The following is a 24,902-nucleotide window of genomic DNA, read 5'->3' as shown; positions in this document are numbered from 1 at the left end:
TCCATGGCTTAAAGCAAGGAGCCCTGATCTGGTACAAAAGACCAATGGCACAGTGCACAGTAACTAAATGGGGTGATCTATGTCTTATTTTGAAAGGGAGAGCTTTGCACAAGTTGGGACAAATCAAATGCTCTGGGGTGAGGGCTTCCACTTTCTTCTGACTTGTTATATATAGCTATAACTGTACATATGCGATGCTTCCCCTATGTAAATTCCCAGTCCGATGCATCAGTGGAATTGTTTATGCTTGTTACTGATGTTTTAGTTACTTTATGGGATGGTTGCATTTTAATGGATAATTGTCGCTGTTTTGAATTTTGTATGTTTTAATTGTATTGTTAATTACCTAGAGTCTTTTGTTATTTTTTTGAGAAAGGCGTTTTAAGAAATTTAATTAATAGTAATTCCTGATGAGGCCATTTATGGTCCCATTGCCTTGCCTAATTCATGGACCTTTATGGGGTGGTGGTCCAGACATCATCATCTTCCGCTCTGATGTTCTTCTACCAACTAATCCATTCCTGGAGAGAAAGACGGAATAACTGCATAATGTCTTCTAATTAGAAGTGCTAGGAGTCCTCCCTCTAGAAGCACCCCTGGTGGGGTCTTTATTAAGGTTGGTGACATATTGTCACTGACTACAGGGTGGGAGGAGGTGTGAGACCAGTGAACCTTGGTGCAAATGTTACCTCTGCTAAAAGGGAACTTTTAGGCAATCAAGCCATTATCACCCCATCCCCCTCGTCTGTAAAATGGGTTTAAATAACACTGATCTTGAAGGTTGTTGTAGGAATCACTGGGTTTATATAATTTCCAGAGGGGTAGCCACACTAGCTCCAGCAAAGGAGATTGTTACCTTGCCGTGGTGCTGGAGCTTGAGCACTTCAATGACGCCATAAGCTAAACTGTGAAGGGACGCCCACGATGGGAAAGCCATGGCAGGGAGGTCAGATTAAATACGATCCCTGGGGAAGGTAATGGCAACCCACCCCAGTATTCTTGCCGTGAAAACTAAATGGATCAGTACAACCAGAGATATGTTGGTATACCATCGGAAGATGGGACTCCCAGGTCGGAAGATGGTCAAAATGCTACTGGGGAGGAACAGAGGATAAGTTCAATTAGCCCCAAATGTGATGATGCAGCTAGCTCAAAGCCAAAAGGATGGCTAGCGGCCGAAGGTGCTGGTGGTGAACGACGAATCCAATGTTCTAAAGATCAATGCACCATAGGAACCTGGAATGTAAGATCTATGAGCCAGTGCAAATTGGATGTGGTTATGCTAGGGAAAGTGGAAGGCAAAAGGAAGAGGGAACGACCAAGGGCAAGATGGATGGATATTCTGGAGGTGACGGACTCGACCTTGGGGGAGCTGGGGGTGGCGACGGCTGACAGGAAGCTCTGGCGTGGGCTGGTCCAGGAAGTCACAAAGACTCGGAAGCGACTGAACGAATAAACAACAACAAGCCGCACTAGTCCATTACAGCAAAAGCAACACCTTTAAAAATAAACGTCTTGGGGCACCCTAAAAAATAAACGTCTTAAGGTGCAATCCTATGCCAGAAAAAATTCCTACAACTCCCAGCATCTCCCAGCCAGACCCTTTGTCCAATTTACATAAAGCCCTGGGTTCAACGTGCTCTTTAAATGCTACCTAATTATGATTAAAACCTGAGGGGGTGCCTCAGAATTTCAGTACGCCAAACTGCAAGTCACCTAATTGGACTGGAAGTAGCTCCAAAGGTTTTGTTGCTGGGTTGTTTTGTTTTTTAACCTGCAAGAGTCACCGATTGCTGCCCAAGGAGCCGTCGGCGGGTTTGTTTTCCCTCCAGACCTTTCCGCGCTCTTCCCTTATCGCCCGCTAGATGTTTGAACTCCAACGCTTGTCCGGGGAGGCTGGCAGACGTGATAATGGGCCCAGAGTGTTTTTCCACTCAGACGTTGCATGCTCCCCCGGCCCCCCCTCCCCCCCCCCGTTTGTGGAAGCGACGAGACCTCTGGGCTTCCAGGTAGCGAGACCGCTTGCGTCGCTTTACCAGGCGAGCAGCGCAGAATCGTAGGGTTGGACGGGGCCTATAAGACCATCCAGTCCAACCCCCTTCTCAACGCAGGAATCCAAGTCAGAGCATCCCCGACAGATGGCTGTCCGCTTCATCTTGAATGCCTCCAGTGCGGGAGAGCCCACCACCTCCCTAGGTAATTGGGGCAGCAGCAGCAGCGGCGGCGGCGAGATAAAAGTCGGCGATTTCTTAAGGCCAAGGAAGGCAAAGCAAGGGGAGGGAAAGTCGATCTCCAGAAGACGCAGAGCGGTGAACCCGGCAGGGGAGAATCGACGCGCTTCCTTCCTTCCTCCACCACCACGTGGAGATGAGAGCTGATCTCGGGCGGAGCTGCTGACCGCCGAGATGGCAAATCGCCGTGTTTCCCCTGGAGGAAAGACGTGCCAACCGCCCTCTCTTTCCCTTTCCCGCGTGGACGGCCCGGATCGAGAAAGGAAGCGGGTCGCGGTCGCCCCAAGTCCGAGCAGGTCGGCGGCCGCCGCTGCCCGCCCACGTGCCTGCCCGCCCGGACACCGGCGCGCTCGCTTCGCGGCAAGGACGGCTCTGGGCGGTGCGCTTCGCGGCGAAGAGCGGGAGCGCCCGGAGAGCGGCAAGCGCGCCCGCGCGGCCCGGCCCTTGACTGCCCCGGCCACGCCGCCGTCGCGACGCGCGCTGGCTTGGCCCGGCTGGGGGATCGCCCTCCGGAGATGGGCACCTTGGACGGGACGGCGCTGCCGGGGAAACTCCGCCCCTGGGCCGCTGGGAGGACGAGCGGGGAGGGGGGCAAGCGCATAAATGCGGCCGCAGCCGTGGAGTGGCCGACCCCTGCCGGCCGCGCGCAGCTGGGCAGACATGTGCGCTCCCGCGGCGTCGAAGAGCCGCAGCCTCCGACTCCGCCAGCTCGGGATGCGCCGCCCGGCGCCCTCGAATTGTGCCGGACACCCCGGGCATTAAGCCATCTTCGCCCAGGGGGCGGCTTGGACCAATCAACATAGCAGCGGGCCACCCTTCTGGAGGTTCCCGCTCCAAGGCCTTCGGAAGCCAGCAGTTGAAGGTCTCTGCCCCGAGGGGCTTGGCGGCCATGAGGTTGGCGCATCCTTGGGGGCTGCTTTTGGGGCTTCTCCTTGTGCCCGCCACGGCAGGGTCGGAAGAGGGCTCGGCAGGGCACGGCAGCGGCAACGAGAGCTTCCAAATCGTCACTTTCAAATGGCATCACGTCCAGGATCCGTTCATCATCGCCCTCTGGATTCTCGTAGCCAGTCTAGCCAAGATCTGTGAGTCTAGGACATCCTCTCTGCGTATTTCTCACCATTTCCCCCAGGCAGAGATGTTTTTTTTTAATCCACTTTCTTGTTAAATTGGTACCTTTTAAACGTTGGCTGTTCTTGAATCTAAATCGGTGCCCTCCTTGCTTGTCTATGTAGTTTATCTCACTGGGTGCTCTCCAGATGTTTTATACTACATCCTCTATCATCCCTGGCCATTTAGGATGGTTGATGGGAGTTGTAGTCTGAAACATCTGGAGGACCACAAGTTGCCACACTGGGTTCCAGAAAATATAAATCTGCTATTTCCCCGGTATCTGCTACCTGGCACAGGGACTTGGGATCCTTGCAGAGGAGGCTTTTTTGTGCAAATGCCCAGCCCCGTTCACAAAATTTTACCAGGGGTGCACAAGACAATGTCCTCTGTGCTTTTCCATTTGTAGTTCTCCTGTGTTTTTCCACCTCATCTTCTGTCTCCCCCCCCCCCCCAATCTGCTAAGGAGGGAAAGTGGAATATTGCATGATGGCCTTTGATGGGTAGTGTTAGGAGCCATCTGTCTGGAAGCACCTTTAGTGTCTGGCATATGTTGGTCCTCTGCTCTGCTCTTCGCTGTTTGTATCGCACTCCTGGGAAGAGCTCAGGAAAGAAAGACAGCAATGCAAATAAGTGCAGCTCATCCTCAGGGTTGCCTGGTGAAAATCCCCCAAACTAGGGGCGCTGCAGATCTGTAATGTTCGATATATGGAGCTATTTTGCATTGAATGAAACATATCTTTTCTGCTTGATGAGGCATCTATTATTGGCCCCCAGAGCCGTGATATTCTGGTATAAAGGATGTTCCTCTGCTTTAAAGGGGGCGGAAGGAAGGGTGTAATCTGGCAGTTGTTGGGAACAATCACAGGATTTGGGGCGGGGCCAGAATTCAATGCAAGAGCGCATGTTTAGGATGCAAAAGGCGCATGTTTGAGGTGCAGAGGATCCCCAGTTCAAAAGGATCTCATGGGGGGGGGTGGCAGGGGAGACCTTTGGTTGAGACATTGAAGTGCTGCTGTCAGACACTCCTGTGTTAGAAGGACAAATAGGAAGCAGGGTGGGTGGAAGCTCAGGGCAGTGTGCATTTTTTCATGTCAGAGGGCCCAGGTTTAACTCCAATCGTCTAACCAAAAAGATCCTAGGCAGCAGCAGGAGTACAAATATCCCTGCCAGAGATCCTGGAGACTCACCACCAGCCAGAGCAGACAATGGTGCACTAGATCAGTCTTCCCCAGCCTGGTGCCCTCAGACCTGTCATTCTTAAACACTGGCCATGCTGGTTGAGTCTGATGGGACGTGTAGTCCAAAATACTGGGAGGGCACCAGGTTGGGGAAGGCTGGGTTAGATGGACCAATGGCCTGAACCAGCGTAAAGCACATGGAATCTCTCCCTTGCATGCAGAGATGACCTCACTGCAGTTTGGTACTGAGGTTGTCCCTGGATCATAAAGCATCCAGGTCCTGCACTTAGTGGTGGTCGTTTGGTACGATGGCGTCAGGATCTTATAGTAGGACAGGTTGTTTTGCATGGATTGTTTTAGGCTCATGTGGCTAGCAGCTTTAAGGGCCACCAGCTACAAGGGCCACCAGCTACATTTTCACACTGGAAGTCAGTTCACACTTTACTTTGCAAACACAGGTACAAAAGGTAATGAAATTTCACTGGCAAAATGCATGCATTGTGCCATCAACCATGAATAGTGCAGGTGCATTTAAAGGGTCAGGGATTTCTGCAATAAACATAGAAGCAGGGACTGATTCAAACGATGGTTCATGCATGTGTTTTCCCATTTTAAACTCTGCCTCTTTTTGCACTTGACTTTAAAGTGTGAATTGACTCTGGGGTTCCATTTAGGATGAAGTTTTGGGACTCAGTGAAATAGAACATGGGCAGAGTGCTGTGTTTCCTGACCTCCTAATCTGCTGTGTGCATTCAGATAATAAGGATAAAACATAGTATTTTCCACAGTGTTCCACATGCCTCACTTATCTTATCTCAGTGATCTGTGCAACAACCCTGTAAAGCAGGCCATTATTATTATAACCCTGCAGGGTAGTCCATTATTCTCCCTATATTCAGATGGACGTGGGGAAAGGCTGAACCTAGGGCCACTCAGAAAATTAATGGCTTAGGCTGAGATGGGACACTGAACTCATCTTTTAACCATCTTAACCAAAGCACTACACCAATTCAGTATACTATAGCAGCCAAGGACAATAACAGCGTTTATATGCATTTTAAAAAATCCAGCTTAAGATGGCTGGGCAAAATATGAGTCAAACTATTTTTCTCAGTGAGTAAGTCCAGAGTTCCTTTATATCAGCCTTCCCCAACTTGTTGTCCTCCAGATGTGTTGGACTACAAGTCCCAGCATGCCCCATGCTCTCTGGGGATGCTGGGAGTTGTAGCCCTACACATCTGGAAGGAACCAGTTTGGACAAGACTGTTTTATATAACAATTGTGTGCATTTGTGTGTGAGCATGTGAAAGAGGGAAGTGGGAGGGGAGAGAGGGAGATCCCATCATTGTGGATGGTGCTTAGTACAGCCTTATCTTGGACATTCGATTTAGCAATGGATGTTCCTTTAAACAGCCTTGACGTTGGGGCACATCTGTTTACAGAGAATAATGTGTCACACTGACAAATTATTTTTTTAAGTACCAAGTTTTCACTCTGGTGCTGGTTCTCTTCTGAAATGCAGAAAATTGCGGCTGGGATTTCAGACTTTCTGAAGAAGTGTCCCACTTTCCCAGACCTACATCCTCTCCCCCTTCACTTTTTTTTCTGCCGGTCTCTGGGAGCCACTTTGCCCTTTATGTGGCAGCTGGGTTTGCTCCAGCCACACTGGTATTTCCCACAGGAACGGACAATATGAAGGACAATGGGTGGCCCTAAACATAACAGTGGACAGGTGGTGGTGATTATGATGATTAACATTTGTATGCCACTTTAATATGCTAACAAGCTATCATAGCAGCATACAACAATGTAAAACGATAGACACAAGAACATTAAAAACGGTAAAAGACGACACATTAAAAAACTAATTGAAAAGATGGATCTGTGCACCCTTTCCAAAGGCCAAGAGAGTTAGGGCCAGTTGTAGTTCTTGGGGGAGCGCATTCCATAGTTTGGGGGCAACACAGAAGATGCGACAAATGGGCCTCTATGGGTAATGGTACCCTCAAAAGATCTGTCCTGCAGATCTTTGTATTCAGGCAGGTTCATAGTGAGACAGGTGGTGCCTTAGGGATGTACATTTATCATTCAAGGCTTCTTGTGTTGTGGGACTTCAACATACATGTTGAGGCTGCCCTTGCACAGGACTTCATGGCCTCCATGCCAACCATGGGTCTCTCCCAATCGGTGACTGGCCCCACTCATTCAGCAGAGCACACTCGGGATGTCCTTTTCTGTGTTGGTTGGGCTGATGGTGATCTGGGGTGGAGGGACTTTCTATAGTTCTTCTGTCATGGACAGATCTCTACCTGGTGGGGTTTATACTTACTGGGACACAGAGCCTCTGTCGGGGCGAGGAACCAGTTAAGGAGGTCTGTCCTAGGAGACTGATGGGTCAGGATGGTTTCCCAATGGCTCTTGGGGATCGTCTTGAAGCCCTGGCTTATCTCTGGAATGGAGAAATGGCCTGGGTGGTTGATACAATCCTGAGTGCCTTCTTCCACTGAGTAGAGCCAAAGGAGATCCTTGGTTTTCAAGGGGGCTGGAGGTGATCAAATGACTGGGATTGTGGCCACAGTGGCGTTGGCAGAAAACTCAGATCTAGTCCAGCCAAACTGCTTTGAAGGGCTACTCCATAGCAGCGATGGTGGTGTAGAAATTATTCTTCTCTGCCACTATTGCAGCTGCACAGAGTTGTCCAATGGAGCTTTTCCTGGTGGTCCAAGGTATGTTACATTCTGGCTCACAAGAAGGAAACCTAGATCACCTGATAGCCTGTTGTGACCAATTTGCATAATACTTTGCAGATAAAATCATATTTGTGCTGACATGGATACCATAGTTGGTGCAGGTCCAGCTTATGTAAAATTGGCCTCTGCTTGTCCTGTTAAAAGGGGTACTTTTCTATTTGTACAGCCCAAGGATGTGGACAGGATCCTTGGAGAGGTGAGACCTTTACCACATGTTTGCTTGACCCTCACCCTTTCTGGCTTATAAGAGCAGCCGGGAGGAACTGGCTGAGCGGGTAAGGATAGTGGTAAATGCTTCTTTATAACAGGGTGTGATTCAATCATGCCTAAAAGAAGTGGTGGTGAGATCTTTGTTTAAAAGACACTCCTCCCTGAACCCAACCGTGTTTCTGCTGATCTCCAATATTCCTGGTCTCCAATATTCCATTCTTGGGCAAGAGCATGTCGTGGTGTCTCAGCTCTACAGTTTTCTGGATGAGGTGGATTATCTTGATCTATTTCAATCTGACTTCAGGCCTGGTTATGACATAGATCACTGTGGTGGACAATCTATGCTGGGACCTGGGCAGGGAGAGAGAGTCCCTGTTTGTTCTGCTGGACCTCTTGGTGGCTTTTTGATAACATGTTATCCTTCTGAGACATCTGTCTGGGATGGAACTTGGAGTCACTGTTCTATGGTGGCTCTGTCCTTCTTGGAGGTGTGATTTCAGAAGGTGGTGCTGGGAGACTCCTGTTCAGTGCTCCCAAGGCCATTGGAAGAGGTCAACAGGGCATTTGGGGTTTGGTGCCACCAGTATGCTGAACCAGTTTGAATGGCAAAGTCTGAACAGGAGTTATACTTGCGTTTGCTTGAACATGAGTAGAATTCTCATTGTGATCAGCAATCCTGGAAAAACCAAAAGGCTGAACAGGGATTATTTCTCCTTTCCATCCAAATTCAAGAAAGCAGTTCAAGTTCTAAATCAGTGTTTTAACTTGGTCTGGGCGAAGACAAACTGAAGCTTAATCCAGAAAAGACAAGAGGTGCTCCTGGTCAGTAGAAAGGCAGATCAGGGAATAGGGATTCAGCCTGCATTGAATTTGGTTACACTCAGGTTCGCAGTTTGGGTGCACTCCTGGATTTAGTCCCAAACTTCGATGTTCAGGTTTCAGTGGCGGCCATGAGCATGTTTGCACAGCTAAGGCTAGTGCGCCAACTGCACTCATTCCTGGAGAAGTCAGATCTGGCCATCGTGACACATGCTTTATGGACTCTTGTAACATGCTCTACGTGGGGCTGTCTTTGAAAAGTGTTCAGAAACTTCGGCTGGTCCAGAATTCTGCAAGCAGACTGTTGGCTTGGGATGGTTATAGGGAGTATGTGACTCCCTCATTACAGCAATTCTGCTGGCTGCTAGTCCATTTCTGGGCACGATTCAAAGTGCTGCCTTTTTTGACCTGAAAAGCTTGACATGATTTGGGACCAGGCTGTTTGAAAGACTGCATTCTCCCATATGAGCCTACTGAAGTTTAAGATCCTCAGGAGGGACCCTTCTCTCGTCCCTTCACCATTGGAGGCACATTTGTTGGGAACGTGAGAGAGGGCCTTCTTGGTGGGTGCCCCCAAGCTTTAGAACTCCCTGCCAAGGGATTCCAAGTTAGCTGCAAATTTGTTGGGAACATGAGAGAGGGCCTTCTTGGTGGGTGCCCCCAAGCTTTAGAACTCCCTGCCAAGGGATTCCAGGTTAGCTGCAACTTTGTTGCCCTTCTTCCAGCAGGCAAAAATGTTTTTATTCAGACACGCCTTTGGCTTTTAAACTAATTTGTTTTTTGAAGTACTTTTTTTAACTAGTGGCTATTGTCTGTTTTTTATTAATATGTTTTTAATTTCTTTGCTTTTATGATTGAATTATCATTTTGTATTTTATCTTCTGTTCCATTGTTGTTAGCCTTCCCGAGCGCTATTTTTTATTCATTCATTCATTCATTTATAGCATTTTTATCCTGCCGTTTAGCCAAAAAGGCTCCCAAGATTAAGGTGGCTTACAAATATATTTCTTAAGACAGTCCCTGCCCACAGATTTACAATCTAAAAAGCACGACACAAAAGGAAAGGGGATAGGGAGGGAGGAGGAAAACAAAATCAAGGCACTAGATTCTTAGTGGCAAAGTTTAGCAGGTCATGGACACAGTGGAAGGGCTGCTACTTTCGCTCCCTCCGATAGCCTCAGCAGCAACAGTTGGTACCAAGAGGGAGGGGGCTCTTTGCTGGAGCTGTATCTAGGCACGATGGGTGGGGGCCTGACTGCTGCTTCCTCTCCCTCTAATGGCCTCAGCAGTGACAATTTGTAGTGGAAAGGTAGGATATAAATTAAAGAAATATGTTTTTGTATTTATTGTGGGAAACACCAGCATAACCCCAGTGTAGCTGTGGTAGTCGTGAAGACTGAAGCAGCCCCCTAATGTTACAGTTTGGCTCATGGCCTTAAATTCCTCTGTTGAAATGTTCCTTTTCACATCCATGTTTCAAGAAAGACAAAAGGTAATCAGAGACAGAAAGGTAATCAGAATTGGGGAATTGGGGGCCTAAAGAAGAGGGGAGGGCTAGTTGGAGATATTCTATAATGCAATTCGTCTCCTTGATGGGCTAGCCTCCAGAATTAGTTTTAAAACAGTTATAACATCTTGCCTGAAGAAGAGATCTTGGGATCTCCAAAGCTTGCACAATTTTGGGGGTGATCTTTTGATTGGCCTAATAAAGGTATTGCAGCAACATGCATTTTGGAAATTTTCTTACGGTCAGTACAGCTACCTTTGCTTTACCCCCCCCCCCCCGGCCGCCAATATTGACATTCATAGCAAATACCACACCGTGTTCACTCTTGGGTGGAAATAATTCCTTCTAGGGCAGCCTACCCTACTTCTAGTGCCTTCTAGATGTGTTGGAACTGCAACTTCCACAATTCCCAACGGTCCCATGCTTGCTGGGAATTATGGGAGTTGCAGTCCAACACATCTGGAGGGCACCAGATTGTGGAAAGCTGTTCTATGGAAAGGGAAGCCACCCACCCCTCCCATCCTGCCATGTGCAAGGCTTAGGTGGCATGGCACCAATTCTGTTATCTGCTGATCCTTCCCCCACCTGCTCTGGTAAACCCAAGAGGACTTAACTTCGGTATTTGAATTTAATTCATCACAGAGCTAAAACAGCAGAGAGATGATGGGATACCCCACGGTGCCACATTATACATTCCTTTGGGTGGTCTTTAAAAAGCCATCTTTCCTAGAGAGCTCCTATCATTATGAGCTTTCAATGTTGGCTTGGTGAAAGCACAGGCATGTATGATCTCTACCACTCCAAGACATTTCGCTGAGGGCCAGATTAGGCAGTATGCAAGAAATCCATGATTGATCTCCCAACTTTCTTTCTTTCCTCTCCCTTAAAATGTAGCTATGGGGAGCAGTCAGAGCTAGCCCAAGACATTTTGCAGCCTGAGGTGGAGCACCAAATGCCCTCCCCTGTCATTGTGCGTACAACTTTTTTTAAAACAACAACAACAAAAACATGGGGTTTAGTTTCATTGTAAGGGTATCTTTAAAGAATGATGCTCTAAGAGGCTCCACTCCATCCTAGGGTAGAAGTGTGGTGGGAGGTGGAGCTTCATCCATGGACTGAGCAAAAAATCAGCCCCTCCCATTGCTGTCAATGGGAGGGAAGCATTTGGATGTGCTCTTGAGTACATCTAAGTGTTTCCCAGAGATGAGGGGCTGAGAGGTCATTGGATCCATGGCCTCTCCTTCCCTGCCACTGTCAACCCCTACACACACCTGTTTCCCCCCTTCCTGGGGTCAGAAAAAGAGCCACCATGGAGGTATGGGTGGGGATCCACAATCGGATCTCTCTGACATGGGATTTCTGTCTTCAGTCTTGGGGGTGGGGGGAGAGCCACTACATCCTATAGCCCCTGGGATGCTGTCTAGGGGCAATAGGATTGCTGAGTAAGAAATTAAGGACTCCTTCCTAGTTGACTTTCCTTGGTGAGTATGGGGATACCCACATTTTCCCCAGAAAGTTTCCCAGCTTTGTTGCTGTATACTACAAATGTTCCTGTCTGGTTGTCCCTATTTAGAGTTGCCACCTTTACCTCTCATAGAAAATGCATACATTTGGAGAAATGAGAACAAAAATACCAACATGTTTGTGCGCCTTTCTCTGTTTGTATGCAATTTGGTAAACCTTACTCCAAATTTATGAAAGATCGGGATAGATTTCTCTCTTTTTGAAACTCAATAATATTATCACAGACTGCTGTCTTCTGCATGTGGCAGCATCGTTAAATATCTTCCAGGAGGCTTTTTTCATTGGGAACCAGACTGGTTGTTGTGCTGCGATTATACTTTCAGACACCTAATAAGGTCCCTGTTAAGAATGTCAGATGGCATATATTCTGGTATCACACCACCCTTATAACCATGAGATCTTCACATGAGATGCCAGGAGAGGGGTCTCCATGTTCTAGAACAAGGGTGGGCCACGGGTCTCGGGGCCATGGGGCCGCATTGCCCCCCACAGACTCCATTGGGGGTCACATCCCTTTGCCACTGAAATTCGGCGAGCTGGCAGCAGGAGAAAAAATAGGTGGTGTGGCAGCAGGTAAAAGGGACTTTTCCCTTTTAATTAGCCCCCTTTTGCTGCCACCTATTTTTCCTGCTACTGCACAGCTGAATTTTGGATGCAGGCAGTGCGCCCTGCAAAAAAGGCCGTGTGTGTGTGTGTGTGCACATGCCAGGTGTTACCCACTCCTGTTCTAGAATGATTATTTCATCTTTGAAACATCGGTGAAGACTCTGCAGAGCATAGCTGTGCGGCCTGCAGGGAGTGTCTACTATGGCAGAGGGCGGAGAAATGGATACACTTGATCAGGGTTCTTGGTTCTAGAGGACCCTGGACTGCTCACTTTACTTTTCACATAGTTATTAGCCACTTTTTACATCAGCTAACATCATACAACTTTGGCATGGCTTGAATTTTTGAACTGAATCCCCCCACCCCCCACCCCACACACATTCCTCTAATCAGCAGAGCAGCTTTGTCTGGCAACCATGATAGACACACTGAAAGAGAGATGTTCTGTTATCATACAAGGATAGTCTGTGTTCAAATTAAATAACTTTGCTGATATTAGATCCGTGTTACCAAAATGTCTGATAGCTGCAGCACACTTACAGTGCTATCCTCTGCATGTTTACTTGGAAGTCAGTGCCGTTGGTTTTAATGGGGCTTACTCCCTAGTAAGTGTGCCTAGGCTTGCAGACCTATTCTTCTGAATTCAAAATATTGATACTGACTTATAAGTCCTAATCCCCCAGCATTACCCCCCTACACACACCCACACCCACAGAGTGTCTGGCTACAGGTCTGCACCTTTGTGTTGGATTTTGTGTATGTCTAATTAAAACAAGGGTTTTTCCATCAGTGGAGAAGGCACAGGTATTGGTTTCATGTGGCTTATCCTCTTATCAACGGAGAGTATAGCTGCAATTTGTGTTGCTGTGTCAGATATCTTTTAAATCCATACTTTGGCTATAGTGTGTATATAGTAATAACCCTATGGCTGGGAATTTCCTGAAGCCTAGATTTGCCAATTTGGTGCTTCCAGTCTTAGGTCGTATGTAAACAATACTTGTGTTAAATTTCCTTGCTGTAAACGGATGCCTGTGATCACATTTAGTTTCCATCTGACTAATTTAATGCATTCAGAAGACTTGTTAGGTTGGATCCTTCCCTCCTTGTCCCCACCTCCTCCAAGTCAGGCACATGCAAGGGCACAATTAAGCTTTCAGGGTAGAAGCCTTAATTATTTAGAGGAAGAGATCCAAAAACAGAACAACTCTATGAGGATCACATTACATCCCACTGATAACACAGCATCTGTGCACGGCAGAAACTTGTACACATTTCCATAAGGAATCAAGGGCTGCCCCAACTTTTCGCTCCTTGAACAAGTGCATCTTAAGTGGGAACTCCTGCTGGTTGTTGCTTTTGAGGTAATAAAATAAGGACAGATTCTTTTAATTTTGCCAATCTAGGTTAGTTGGAACACAAGATTTACTGGCTTGAGTCAACCTGCCCCCACTACACATCATGCAAAGACACACATCCCATTGAACACCAAAGGCTGTATAGCTAAGAAGGCAGAGAACTGAGCAAATTTGTGTTGCTCATTGTCATCAGCTTGGCAGGATTGATGTAGTGCTTCTTTGCTGGTAAAGGGGAGCCTTTAAGCCAGGATGGGGAACTTCGGGCTGGGGGCCCAAATATGGCCCTTTGGAGTTCCCCAGATGGCCATGCCCCCTTTCCCTGGCCTCACCCCTTTCCTCCAACCACCAATCGTTTGGTGGTTTCCTGGCTTTTGTGCAGTGTTTCCCCCATTCTAAAAGGTTGACATATTTCTCCTAAGGCTCAGTTACTGGCAGTAAGTGCTTTAAGCTACAATATGCTGATTTTTTGTGTGTGTTTTTGCCTCTGACCGTTTTGCCTTTGGCCCTGCCTGCTTTTGCTTCAGCTTCATCCACTGCTGGAATGTGGCACCTGAGAATTTGGCCCTTGGGCTGAAAGAGACTCCCCATCCCTGTTTGAAGCTCCATCTCACCTGTTCAATCTTCCCGTCAGGTGGTGCAACCAAGAGCCTGGCAGCATCTGGGGCACCATAGGATGCTGTGGATAGACTCCTCCAAGGTTGGAGACAGAGCTCTGGCCTCAGGAAGAGATCTGGTCATGGATCTCCTTCTCGCCCTCCCCAGCCCTTCCCAGCCACTGTGGAAAGCTGAGCAGTGGCTCCTCACCTGAAGTTGGAGCTCAGAGCTCTCAAAGAGGTCTTTGGATCCTCGGCCTCTCCTCTTCCTCTTCCCTCTCCATCCACTGGCGTGCCATGCCCACCACTGGAGTGCTCTCCCTGAGAGCTTCTCTGAAACTGAATTCAGCCCGTGGGATGAAAGAGGTTTCAGACCCCTGGTGTACACCATAATTCTTAAGAATGTAGTGGTGATGGTGTAGAATATGCTATTGGGTTGTTGTTGTTTATTCGTTCAGTCACTTCCGACTCTTCGTGACTTCATGGACCAGCCCACGCCAGAGCTTCCTGTCGGCCATCGCCACCCCCAGCTCCCACAAGGTCAAGTCCGTCACCTCCAGAATATCATCCATCCATCTTGCCCTTGGTCAGCCCCTCTTGCTTTTGCCTTCCACTTTCCCTAGCATCAGCATCTTCTCCAGAGTATCCTGTCTTCTCATTATGTGGCCAGAGTACTTCAGTTTTGCCTTTAATATCATTCCCTCAAGTGATCAGTCTGGCTTTATTTCCTGGAGTATGGACTGGTTTGATCTTCTTGCAGTCCAAGGCACTCTCAGAATTTTCCTCCAGCACCACAGTTCAAAAGCATCTATCTTCGCTCAGCCTTCCTTATGGTCCAGCTCTCGCAGCCATAGGTTACTATGGGGAATACCATTGCTTTAACTATGCGGACCGTTGTTGTCAGTGTGATGTCTCTGCGCTTAACTATTTTATCAAGATTCGTTATTGCTCTCCTCCCAAGAAGTAAACATCTTCTGATTTCCTGGCTGCAATGGGAGAATTCTGCTCCATGAGAATCACAAGTTCCATTTAAACAAAACTTGTATGCTTTTAGCCCTTATGGCTGCAAAGATATGCTTGTCATGACTGCCAGCCTCAAGGAGGGACCTGGACCCTGACTCTGAGGCAGGGGCACCAGAGAACTTGGATGGGCCCTGTGGTCATGCAACTTGGTCTACAGAGGAACTACGTACTGACCTCACTACTGAAGAACCCCCTGTTCTTTCTAAAAGCCTGGGCCCAGTAGCTGAGACCCTCTGTGCAGGCTGTTTGAATCCTCTCCCCCAAGCTGGAACCTCCTGGGCTTGACCTCTGTAAAGAATTAAAAAGCACAAAACGGATGTATTATTGCTCTCTTCAGACCTTCGAACTCAATTAGCGAAGGTCTAACTGGAAGTCCAGCGTGTCGGGATGTTGGGGGTGGGGCTAACGTGCGCCCCCATGTCTCCCTCCACACTTTAGCCCTACACGCAAGCAGGCGAAGGCCTGCATAGGGCTCTTGGCTATCTCACATGAGATCCAAACATGAGATCCAGTGCTTACAATGCAGGAAAGCTAATGGACATGAGATCCCCATGAAAGATCCGCCAACTAAACTGCATGCATATGTAGTAGGAATAGAAGGCCCTGGATTCAAATTCTGTGGGCATCCAATAGTGACCTGTTTCATTGAACTTCATCAGGTGCTGCCAGTAAGATGAATGAAGTTCTTCCTCCATATGCAGCATTCTTTCAACTCTTGCAGGAAAAGAAACTTCAGCTGCCTGGGTCTCCTTGACACATCTTATCAAATATTCTTTTGTTCTCCCCAATGAATCTTAGAGCCTGGGATATCCCACTAAAGTCTGCTGGCATCTATCCAACCTTCACAGGAGCTCCTGCCTGTTCTTGCCAAAGATGCTGGCAGACCAGCCAAGAAACAACCAGCTGACAATGAAGTGCCAACTCAAGATTTATACCCTTTAGAGAGGCGATGGAGCCTGGGACATAGATCAGAGGGCTGGTATGGCGAATGTAAGGACTCAGTCTGGCTCTGGAGCTATCCTAGGTTCTCTGCTGCAGCTTCTGCTCATTCTTCTGGACCTTACTTTAGTGCCTGGCCTCTTCTAGGATGCCTCGCTGCTTCTCAGGTGGACTGCCCTTGCCTGCTGGTGATTTGTTGGATGAGCTCAGCCTGATCCCACCCAGCAGGCCCCAGCTAGCTAGGATTGGACAAATGCCTGCTGAAATCTCAGGAGCCAGGGAAGGTGCAGAAGTGTTTGGGACAAGGCTTTGGTGGCCTCCATAGCTCCTTGTTCCTCCCCATGGTTAGGAAATCAGAACTAGGCCATCAGCAGATGTTGCTGAATGAATTATGCAGAAGTATGCAAATTCATGCAATTTGCATAATTTATTCACCTTGCAGGATTCACCTTTTCTTTGGGGCCAAACTTCTGTTGTTTTCTAAGCATGGATTATGCAAAGCCCTGCCTCCCTGGTAAAATTGCCCATGGAAAAAGAGAGTCTCCCATGGGCAAGAGGACTCTTCAGCCACACCCCATCTTTCACTCTTCTCAGCTGTTCCCCACAGAACAGCTGAGCAGTGGGGTGGAGGCGGTTGAAGCCTAATCCCCTGCAGCAGTCTTCCCCCCCCCCGCCCGCCTCCCACACATGCTGCTCAGCTGATCAAGAAACAGCTGAGGTGTGGGGACATGGGGCTGCAGAGAGTGAGGAGGGATTGCAGGGAGAGGCCAGGGGCTCACTGGAAAGGCCCTGTAGTCTACATCTGAGATACCCCACTCCTGCTTTAAGCAGATATTTTCCTGTCCTTCAGATGGGGTACTGGAGCCCTTTTTAATGTTGTTCATAGGCTGGGGATGTTGTGACTGATCCCCAATTCTGGCTGTAATATTTGGAAGTGTTTGCCATGTGGATCAAGGGTGCATGTTGTGAGTTACTATGCCTTCGCTTGTGGTCACGAACAACATGGAGTTTGATGGCCTGAATCTCTTTGGTGGGGACATCCAAATGTTACAGCAGGGATCAGTGTGGAATGGTATGTTTTGGTGGGCCTCCCTGTGGCAAGCAGAGCATGTGTTGGATTAATCACAACATCCAGGTCACCTGATCATCTAGAAATTTGATCATCCTGGCACCTGAAATATTCTTTCAGTCCCAGTCCCAGTGCTAAATTTTCAGCACTTCCATGTAGTGGCCTAATTTCTCTCTCTCTCTCTCTCTCTCTCTCTCTCTCTCTCACACACACACACACACACACACACACACACACACGATGGTTGACATCCATTACTTTTTCCCCCTCAGTCTGCAATAAATGAACTTTACTTCATTCACAGCTCTTCTGTGTTCTCAAGAACAGAAGAATACCTTGTTTTCATGCCTAGAATTTTTGTACTGAGGTAAAATGTAATTAGGTGAAAAGCTATAGCTTTCTTTCTTTTCTTTCTTATTTTTTTTAGCCTGAACTATTCTTCCTGAGCACATCAGAGCCAAGATAAACTATGTTTAATTCCTCAGTCTTTTCTTCAAAAGACAATGTGTTGGTTAGTTCATTCAGAAACACAGGCTTTAAGATCATGTTCGCATGAGTAATGCTTTGAGGAACTGAGTACTTGGTCACACAGACTCAAAAGCAGTAGAAAGTATGAAATGAGTACATTTAATTGTACAGGCCATAGAAGTGAAAATGTTTGTTGACCTGTATAAATTGAGCCTTCAACTTCTTGATGGTTAATGCATGACACATTTGGAATGATCCAACCTGACACTATATTGTCTGAGATCTATGCTTTGGGGGGCAATTTCTCTCATTTTCCTGCCCAAAATACAGTTCAAATAAGAAGTGGCAACATGGAATGAAGGATGATGGGAAATAAATCTGCCTGACAAATCCTAATCAAAATAAATGGATGGGGAATTGCTGGCCTACAGGTATATTCACCCTCTAAATCAGGTAGGGGAAACCTGCGGCCCTCCAGATTTTGTTGGACTGCAGTTCAGCATAGCTAATGATGAGAGCTGATGGGAGTTGCAGGCCAACAACATCTGGAGGACCACACATCCCCTATCCCTACCCTAAAGTGATTTTATGTCCCTCCTGTTGGCATTACAAAATTACAATCAAGTTGTAGTAAACATTTCCTAACACTATCACTTGCAAGGAAAAGAAGCAAATGAGTTGCATTGAGTTTCTGTGTTTATGCATACATGTATGCATTCTCTCTCTCTCTCTTTCTTTCTCTCTCTCTCTCTCTCTATATATATATATAGGAAAGGAAAGGTTTCTCCTGTGCAAGCACCAGGTCATTACTGACCCCTAGAGGGATGCCGCTTGCGCTGGCGTTTTCATGGCAGACTATAGCGGGGTGGTTTGCCATTGCCTTCCCCAGTCGTGACTATCTTTTCCCCAGCAAGCTGGGTCCTCATTTCACTGACCTCGGAAGGATGGAAGGCTGAGTTGACCTGAGCCGGCTACCCGAGACCCGGCTTCTGCTGGGATCGAACTCAGGTTGTGGGGAGAGTTTCGGTTGCAATACTGCTGCCTACCACTCTGCACCACACGAGGCTCCTATCTAGATATAGATAGATATAGATATATAAAAACACATTTCTATCCCACCCTATATCATTAAGATCTCAGGGTGGCGTACAGACAAAATCAATGTCAACAGTATAAAACAATGAATAATTTAAAAACCTAAAAACATACTAAACTATTAAACAAACTAATACCAGTTAAAATCTAAAACAATAAAACAGTTAAAACAATGTGTTAAGGAATGCATTTAGTCCTCAAAGGCTTTGGTAAACAGCCACATTTTTACTTGGCGCTTAAACGAGACCAATATCTGCACCAATCGGGCCTCCAAGGGGAGGGCATTCCACAACCTGGGTGCCACAACAGAGAAGGCCTTCTCCCACATCCCACCATAGTGTATGTCTTGTACTGGTGGGATGCAGAGGAGGGCCCCTCTAAAAGATCTCAGTTCTCGGGCAGGCATATATAGGGAGGGTCGCTCCGGCAAATATCGAGTTCCCAACCTGCTTAGGGCTTTAAATGTCATCACCAAAACCTTGAATTCCGACCGGAAGCGTATTGGCAATCAGTGCAATTCCTTTAAAACTGGTGTTATATGATTTTTATGAGGTGTTCCGGTCAGCACTCTAGCTGCTGCATCTTGCACTAGCTGCAACTTCCAAGTAGTCTTCAAGGGCAGCCCCATGTAAAGTGCATTGCAGTAGTCTACTTGGGAAGTTACCAGCGCATATACTACTGTGGCTAGGTTATCCCTGTCCAGGGAAGGCCATAGCTGGTACATCAGCCAAAGCTGGCCCCAAGTACTCCGTGCCATGGAGTCCACCTGGGGCTCCAGTGACAGGGATGGATCTAGGAGTACTCCCAAGCTACGCACCTGCTCCTTCATGGGGAGTGCAATCCTGTCCAGGACAGGTTGCCTACCCAATTCCCAGACTTGGGAACCACCAATGCTGGGAGTTTAGAACTTTTGTCTGACTAAACTTGCATAGGATTGCACCCTTAGCCTGGGGGGGGGGACTTGTGGCCTTCCAGATGTTTTGGCCTACAACTCCCATCATCATAGCCAATGGTGTGGGGTGATGGGAATTGTATGCCAAAACATCTGGAGAGCCACGAGTTGCCTTCCCTTGCTTTAGCCTCCTGCTCCCAGTTGATGCCCTCATACCAGGGGTGGTCAACCTGGTGCCCCCCAGATGTTTTGGACTTCAACTTTTATCAGCCCCAGCCAGCATGGGTAATAGGAACTGTTGTAGAAAACATCTGTCCATGCCTGTGAAGGCCTTACTACTACATGATGCCAGCTGCATACCCTCCACCATTTTACAGTTGAAAATGAGGACACGCTTGCACATGAGTGTGTGTGGGTCAAGGGCAGAATCTGTTAAGCACAGCAGCATGGCCTGGTAGACAATGTCAGGGCCAACACAAAAGTGCCCCAAGCAGAAAGTGGAAACTAAAAATGCATGCAAGCAGATAGCTCTCAGTGATGATGGCAAAAGCCACAGACTACACGTTTTCATGCCCTATGTTGCATTTACATCATTTAGAGAGCAATCCTATGGGAGGGGAGGCGCCAGACTCAGAGGCACTGTCCACTGCAGGGCGGGAGGAGCAGTGAGGAGCCCATCTTCTCTGTGCTCCAGCTGCCCTGCTGTCACAGGTGATTTCAGCTGTCTAGCTGCAGGACCTCGGAGCGGGACCTCGGAGGGTGGGCTGGCTGGATGACATACAGGAAGTGTCTTACCCGCACTTCCGACCGCCCCGCCCCCAGGAACACCCCATTTCCCCCGCTCCACGCTGCTCTTCTGAGTGCAGAGTGCAGGGCCAATCCGCACTGCCTATGGGCGGCGCAGGAGGGGGAGAAGGGCGGTTCTCCAGGAACCGACCAATCCTATGGCTGTCTAGCTGCTGTCTAGCGGCCATAGGATTGTGCCCTTAGAGAACATTTGCATTTACATCATTTAGGCCTCATTTTATAACCAAGGAAGACTGAAGCACAGCAAGCTGTGACTCTCTCAAGGTCCGTGAGTGAATCCATGGCACAGAATTCTGAAACAGAAGTTTCATTTATCATTACATTTATATCTCACCTTTCCGCCACAAAATGGTGCTTAAGGCGGCTAACAATAGTAAAATACAGATGAAAAACAAATCTTAATTTGTAACATAAAAAGTAATCAATTAAAAACACAGCAATAAAAGAAATAGACCAACTGGTAACACCCCTACCCCTTCTAGGAACAGCAGCTTACCTGCCTGGATAAAAACTTATTTACCTGCCAGCTAAAAGACAACTGAGAGAGAGCCATCCTAGCCTTCCTTAGCATGTTAAGTGATAATAGGGTTATGACAGTTAAGTTATAATAGAATTGATCTGAGCATGTGCAGAGTGCTTTCCCCTCACCACTGAGCAACTGCAGCCTCCCCTTTCCGCAGATTTAGAATTAAGAAGCAGGGCTTATAAAGTGGTGGCATATCCCCGACACCAGTTAAAGCCCAAGCACCTCTCTTTAGAAAATTAAATACTTCCCCCACTTTCATTGCCAGGAAACTACTGTCAGAGAAGATGTAAATGTTGCCTCTCAGCAACCCACTCCTAGTTTTCCCTATTTCTTCCAGCAACTCCTCACAAAGACAGTTGTTTTTTCACAATTCTATCTTCCTCTTTATAGATAAGGCCTCCTTTTCTTCCCTGCGCCCTCCCCATATTTTGTGTCAAGACTTCCCCGGGGCTTAGGCTTAGGAGTCTGATTTCACTACCATGGCTGTATCCTGAAATATGGGAAGAAAAGTACCACTGAGCATGTGCAGAGTGCCTTCTCTTTCTTGCCACTAAACAACTACAGTCTCCTGGCTTTGCACGTACTTAGAATTCAGGAGCAAGTTGCTGAAGTACATGCTTAGGCAGGGTTTTCAAACAGGGGGCTGAGCCCACAGTCCTTTCCCCCCAGTCCTGGTTTCCTCTCCCAACCCCACTTTTCCATCATTCTAGCAACCCAATTCATTTTAAAATATGAGTCTTTTTTTCTTTTGAAGCAAGCACAGTGGAGGAAGACCCTTTTTTATTTTTTAATGCAGGCTATCAATAAAATGTGTCAATAATTTACCACTGCCCTTGCCTTAACTCCTTTGGCCTTCCATCATCCACCCCTGCAACTTCCGCTGCAGCTTCTTTTCTCCCCAGTCTCAGGGAGCTGGGAGAAGCAGCCAATAGTAAAAGTAATCTATTTGCATTTAACATTGAGGTTATTTTGGAGGAAAATTCAGGTGGGGGAGCCAGGAACTGCATTTAAAAGCATACATTGTATGCCGTACTTTGCTTTCCCACTGAGACCTTATAGTTACGTGATTAACAATGAAAAAGAAAACTTTGCTGTAACTTCCTGGGAATTTAAAAAGCAGAGGTTTATATAAACTTTGGTAGGCATTTATTGGTGGTGCTTGCTCTGGACTTCAGCTTTCCCTACCATTAGCAGGTATAATGTCAAAAAGAAAGAAGGAAAGAAAGGAAAATGGGCTGCTGCTGTACTATCTTTATGATGGGAGGGTGGGATTTTTCTTGGGACAGGTCTGTGAAAAATGTGGCTGTTTTGGCTGAATCAGGGCAGTTGGTGGGTATGCAACGGTATTATAGATCCTGACAATCTGTGAGAATGCTGGGATAGTTTCTGCCTAGGGAACAGAGTAGCCCTCAAAAATACAGGAGTTGACCATCCTCGATATAAGAGCCAGGCTCCGGTTATGTAATAGCTTCACCATGGTTCTAGGACCCTCCTTGCTCTTTATTGTGGTGACAGACCACATATCTTGTGGCTTGCCTATATTATATTCTTTGGTCGGCTACTCACTGCTCAGTTCACATCTATTTTTATGAGCGTGATTTTGCGTGGCTTTCAGTGGGGGAGAGTTTGGTTTGGGTTGAACGCGTCCTATATAAATGCACATCGGATTTTGCTGTAACACTGACATTTTCAGAAGGGGGTTTAACTTCAGTTTCTTTATCATTCTTAACATTCTTTGTTAGAAATCTAAAATAAAATCTGCAAGTGGGGCCTTGCAGAAGCTACATTAAAATCTTTGGTTTCTCCATGGATTTCTATGGGCAACTCTCAGTTCTATCCTTGGGGACATTTAAAAATAGCATCTTAATGTGAACCAGGAAGTGACCTATCTGGACAAATGATTATATATCTATGGGTCTCCCCATTCCTTCTCCCTTTCTAGCCACTCCATTTCATTCCCCCTCTCACTCAGCTGTCAAGGTTCGCCTACCCCTCTCAGTGCCTCAGCATTCGGTGCCACGGAATTCTTATGGGGCTGTTCTGATCCCCACACACACACTTTAGGTCCCCCCCCACTTTAAGCTTTTTTGAGCATCTGCAAACCTCAGGGTTATCCCAAGTCTTTTGATACTTCTGATGTCTGGGTGGTGCTGTTTTGACTATATAAGCAAGAGCATGGAAAGCCTTGAATTAGTATTAGAGGAAACAAGTGGGGGAACCATCGACGATAAGCATGGCTGGGCACCTGCTGAGGGCCACATCCCAGCAGGGGCCCACTGACAAGAGCCCCCTGGAGTTGCGCCTCCTCTTCACCACTGCAATCTGCTTGGTCACCCATCTCTCACTCTGGCCAAGACAATGGAGGTGGTGAGAAGGAGGAGCAGGAGATGCCACGGCCTACTTGCTCACTGGCTGTCTCCCTGTCTAACAAGCAAGCAGTTAGCAAGGACAAGAAAGGGGATGAGGAGCAAGAGCAGATGGTGACAGTGGTGGTGAGAAGGGCCCAGTGGGGGTGTCTTGCCCAAAGGCCCTCAAAAACCTAGAGCCAGCACTGCAGTGTGCATCTGTTGCCTGAGCTGGTAGCTGAGGAGGCTAGAAGATGGAAGATCGTATCAAAGACCCTGTTCCAACCTGGGTCTTACTTCATGAGCCTTGTTAAAAAGCAGTTTTGAACATTTAAAAGTGCAGTCAGTCTGCATGCAAGTCAGTGGGCCATGAGGCTGCTGCTTGCAATTAATTTGGACTGAGAGGAGGGCTGAGGGGGAAATTTAAGTAACCCCACCTCTGGCGTGAAATACAAAGGCCAGTGTGAGCTACTCATCACAACCCATCAACCTGCAACAAATCGGGATGTAACAGTGACCTACACTGCAGGGTTATGGTATACTCCTCTCTTAGCCCATCCTGCAATGCTGGGATAAAAGCAATAGATAATACTGCAGGCTTGTTGTAAGCTACTTTCTCAGTTTCAGCAGAAGGGGATCTAATATATCTGGACAACACTGCAGGGTTATTGTAGACGACTCAGAACCTGACCTGCAGCATTCAGTGCGAATTACACTGCAGGGCTGTCATAAGCCACTCTCCCATTCCAACCTGCAATATGGAGGATGCATTTGTTTTGAAATGTACATTAGCAGGTGGTTTGTTTTATGTTTCACACTAAATAAGAACCAAGCTAAAAATACATGGAAATAGCTGGAATTCTTCTCTTTGCTGGTACCTTTTGGGGTTTGGGGTTTGGTGTGTGGACATACTGGTGCTCAGTCCCAGATACATTGATTTCTCCGTTGATTTCTTTGGGCAGCTGTCATTTTCATCATTGAGAACATTTAAAAATAGGTTCTCATTGAAAACCAGGAAATGACCTATTCAGACAATAGTGCAGCCATTCCATTCCCTCCTCCCACCCAATTATCTGTCATTCTTCTCTCAGTCTCTCCTCATTGAGTTATGGAGCTGTTTTGCTGCTCCTCTCCCCTTAGGTGCTTTTTTCTACAGATGTTTTTGTGCCGTTGTGTACCTCGGAGTTACCTTGAGTCTCCCAATCGCTCTTTCTGGTGTGTAGCTGGTATGGTTTTGGCTACATAAGCATAGACACTTGGAAAACTGAACAGCTATTGATGGTAAAGATTTTGAAGGACCATAGTATAGGTCCATGGGGTCACGAAGAGTACTGAACAACAACAAAGTATAGGTAGAGCCATTGGGAGCTGGTGGCTCTGATTTCAGTGGGGCAGTGAATCCATTCTGGGTTTTGGCCAGAACCAGCCAGAACTTAAAGGAGCTATCCAAGGTGCTGAACCTATTTGGAGGATAGGGTACAGCACCTTGTATAGCTCCTTTAAAGCTCTGGCTGGTTCTGACTGAAACCCAGAGTAGATGCACAGCCCCACTGTAATTGGAGCCATGGGACCCCACTGGGTAGAGCACATACTCTGCATGCAGGAGAGTCTCTGGTTCAGTTCCTTTGCATCTCTACTTAAACCAGAATCAAGTAGCGGTTGGTGTGAAGAACTACTGCTGCGGCTCTAGGCTAGATGGACAAATACTACGAACTGGTCTGAGGCAGCTTCTTATGTTCCTAATTTAAGGAGATTGCTTTCATGAACAGCAAGCAATATGCTCCGTAATCTGTTTGGCTTTCTCTTTCCCGTAACTACTAGTAACTAGATAGTTTGAGAACGAACTGCTACAAAA

General features: G+C 47.3%; 1 protein-coding gene across 1 annotated transcript in view; it reads left to right on the top strand.

Annotated features, from left to right (window-relative positions):
• The first annotated feature begins 3,120 nt into the window (after positions 1-3,120).
• SLC9A3 (solute carrier family 9 member A3) overlaps positions 3,121-24,902 on the top strand; it is a 73,582-nt gene continuing 51,800 nt past the window's right edge. Inside the window, exon 1 of the mRNA XM_084859799.1 lies at positions 3,121-3,313. Coding sequence (XP_084715925.1) covers positions 3,121-3,313 — 193 coding nt within the window. The remainder of the gene's footprint in view (positions 3,314-24,902) is intronic.

This window comes from Heloderma suspectum, chromosome 5 (assembly GCF_057233095.1).
Source record: "Heloderma suspectum isolate Gila_16-S chromosome 5, 16-S_ref, whole genome shotgun sequence".
NCBI classification, from domain to species: Eukaryota; Metazoa; Chordata; class Lepidosauria; order Squamata; family Helodermatidae; genus Heloderma; species Heloderma suspectum.
Note: the sequence above shows the minus strand (reverse complement) of the source record. Positions and strands in the feature narration are given on the sequence as shown.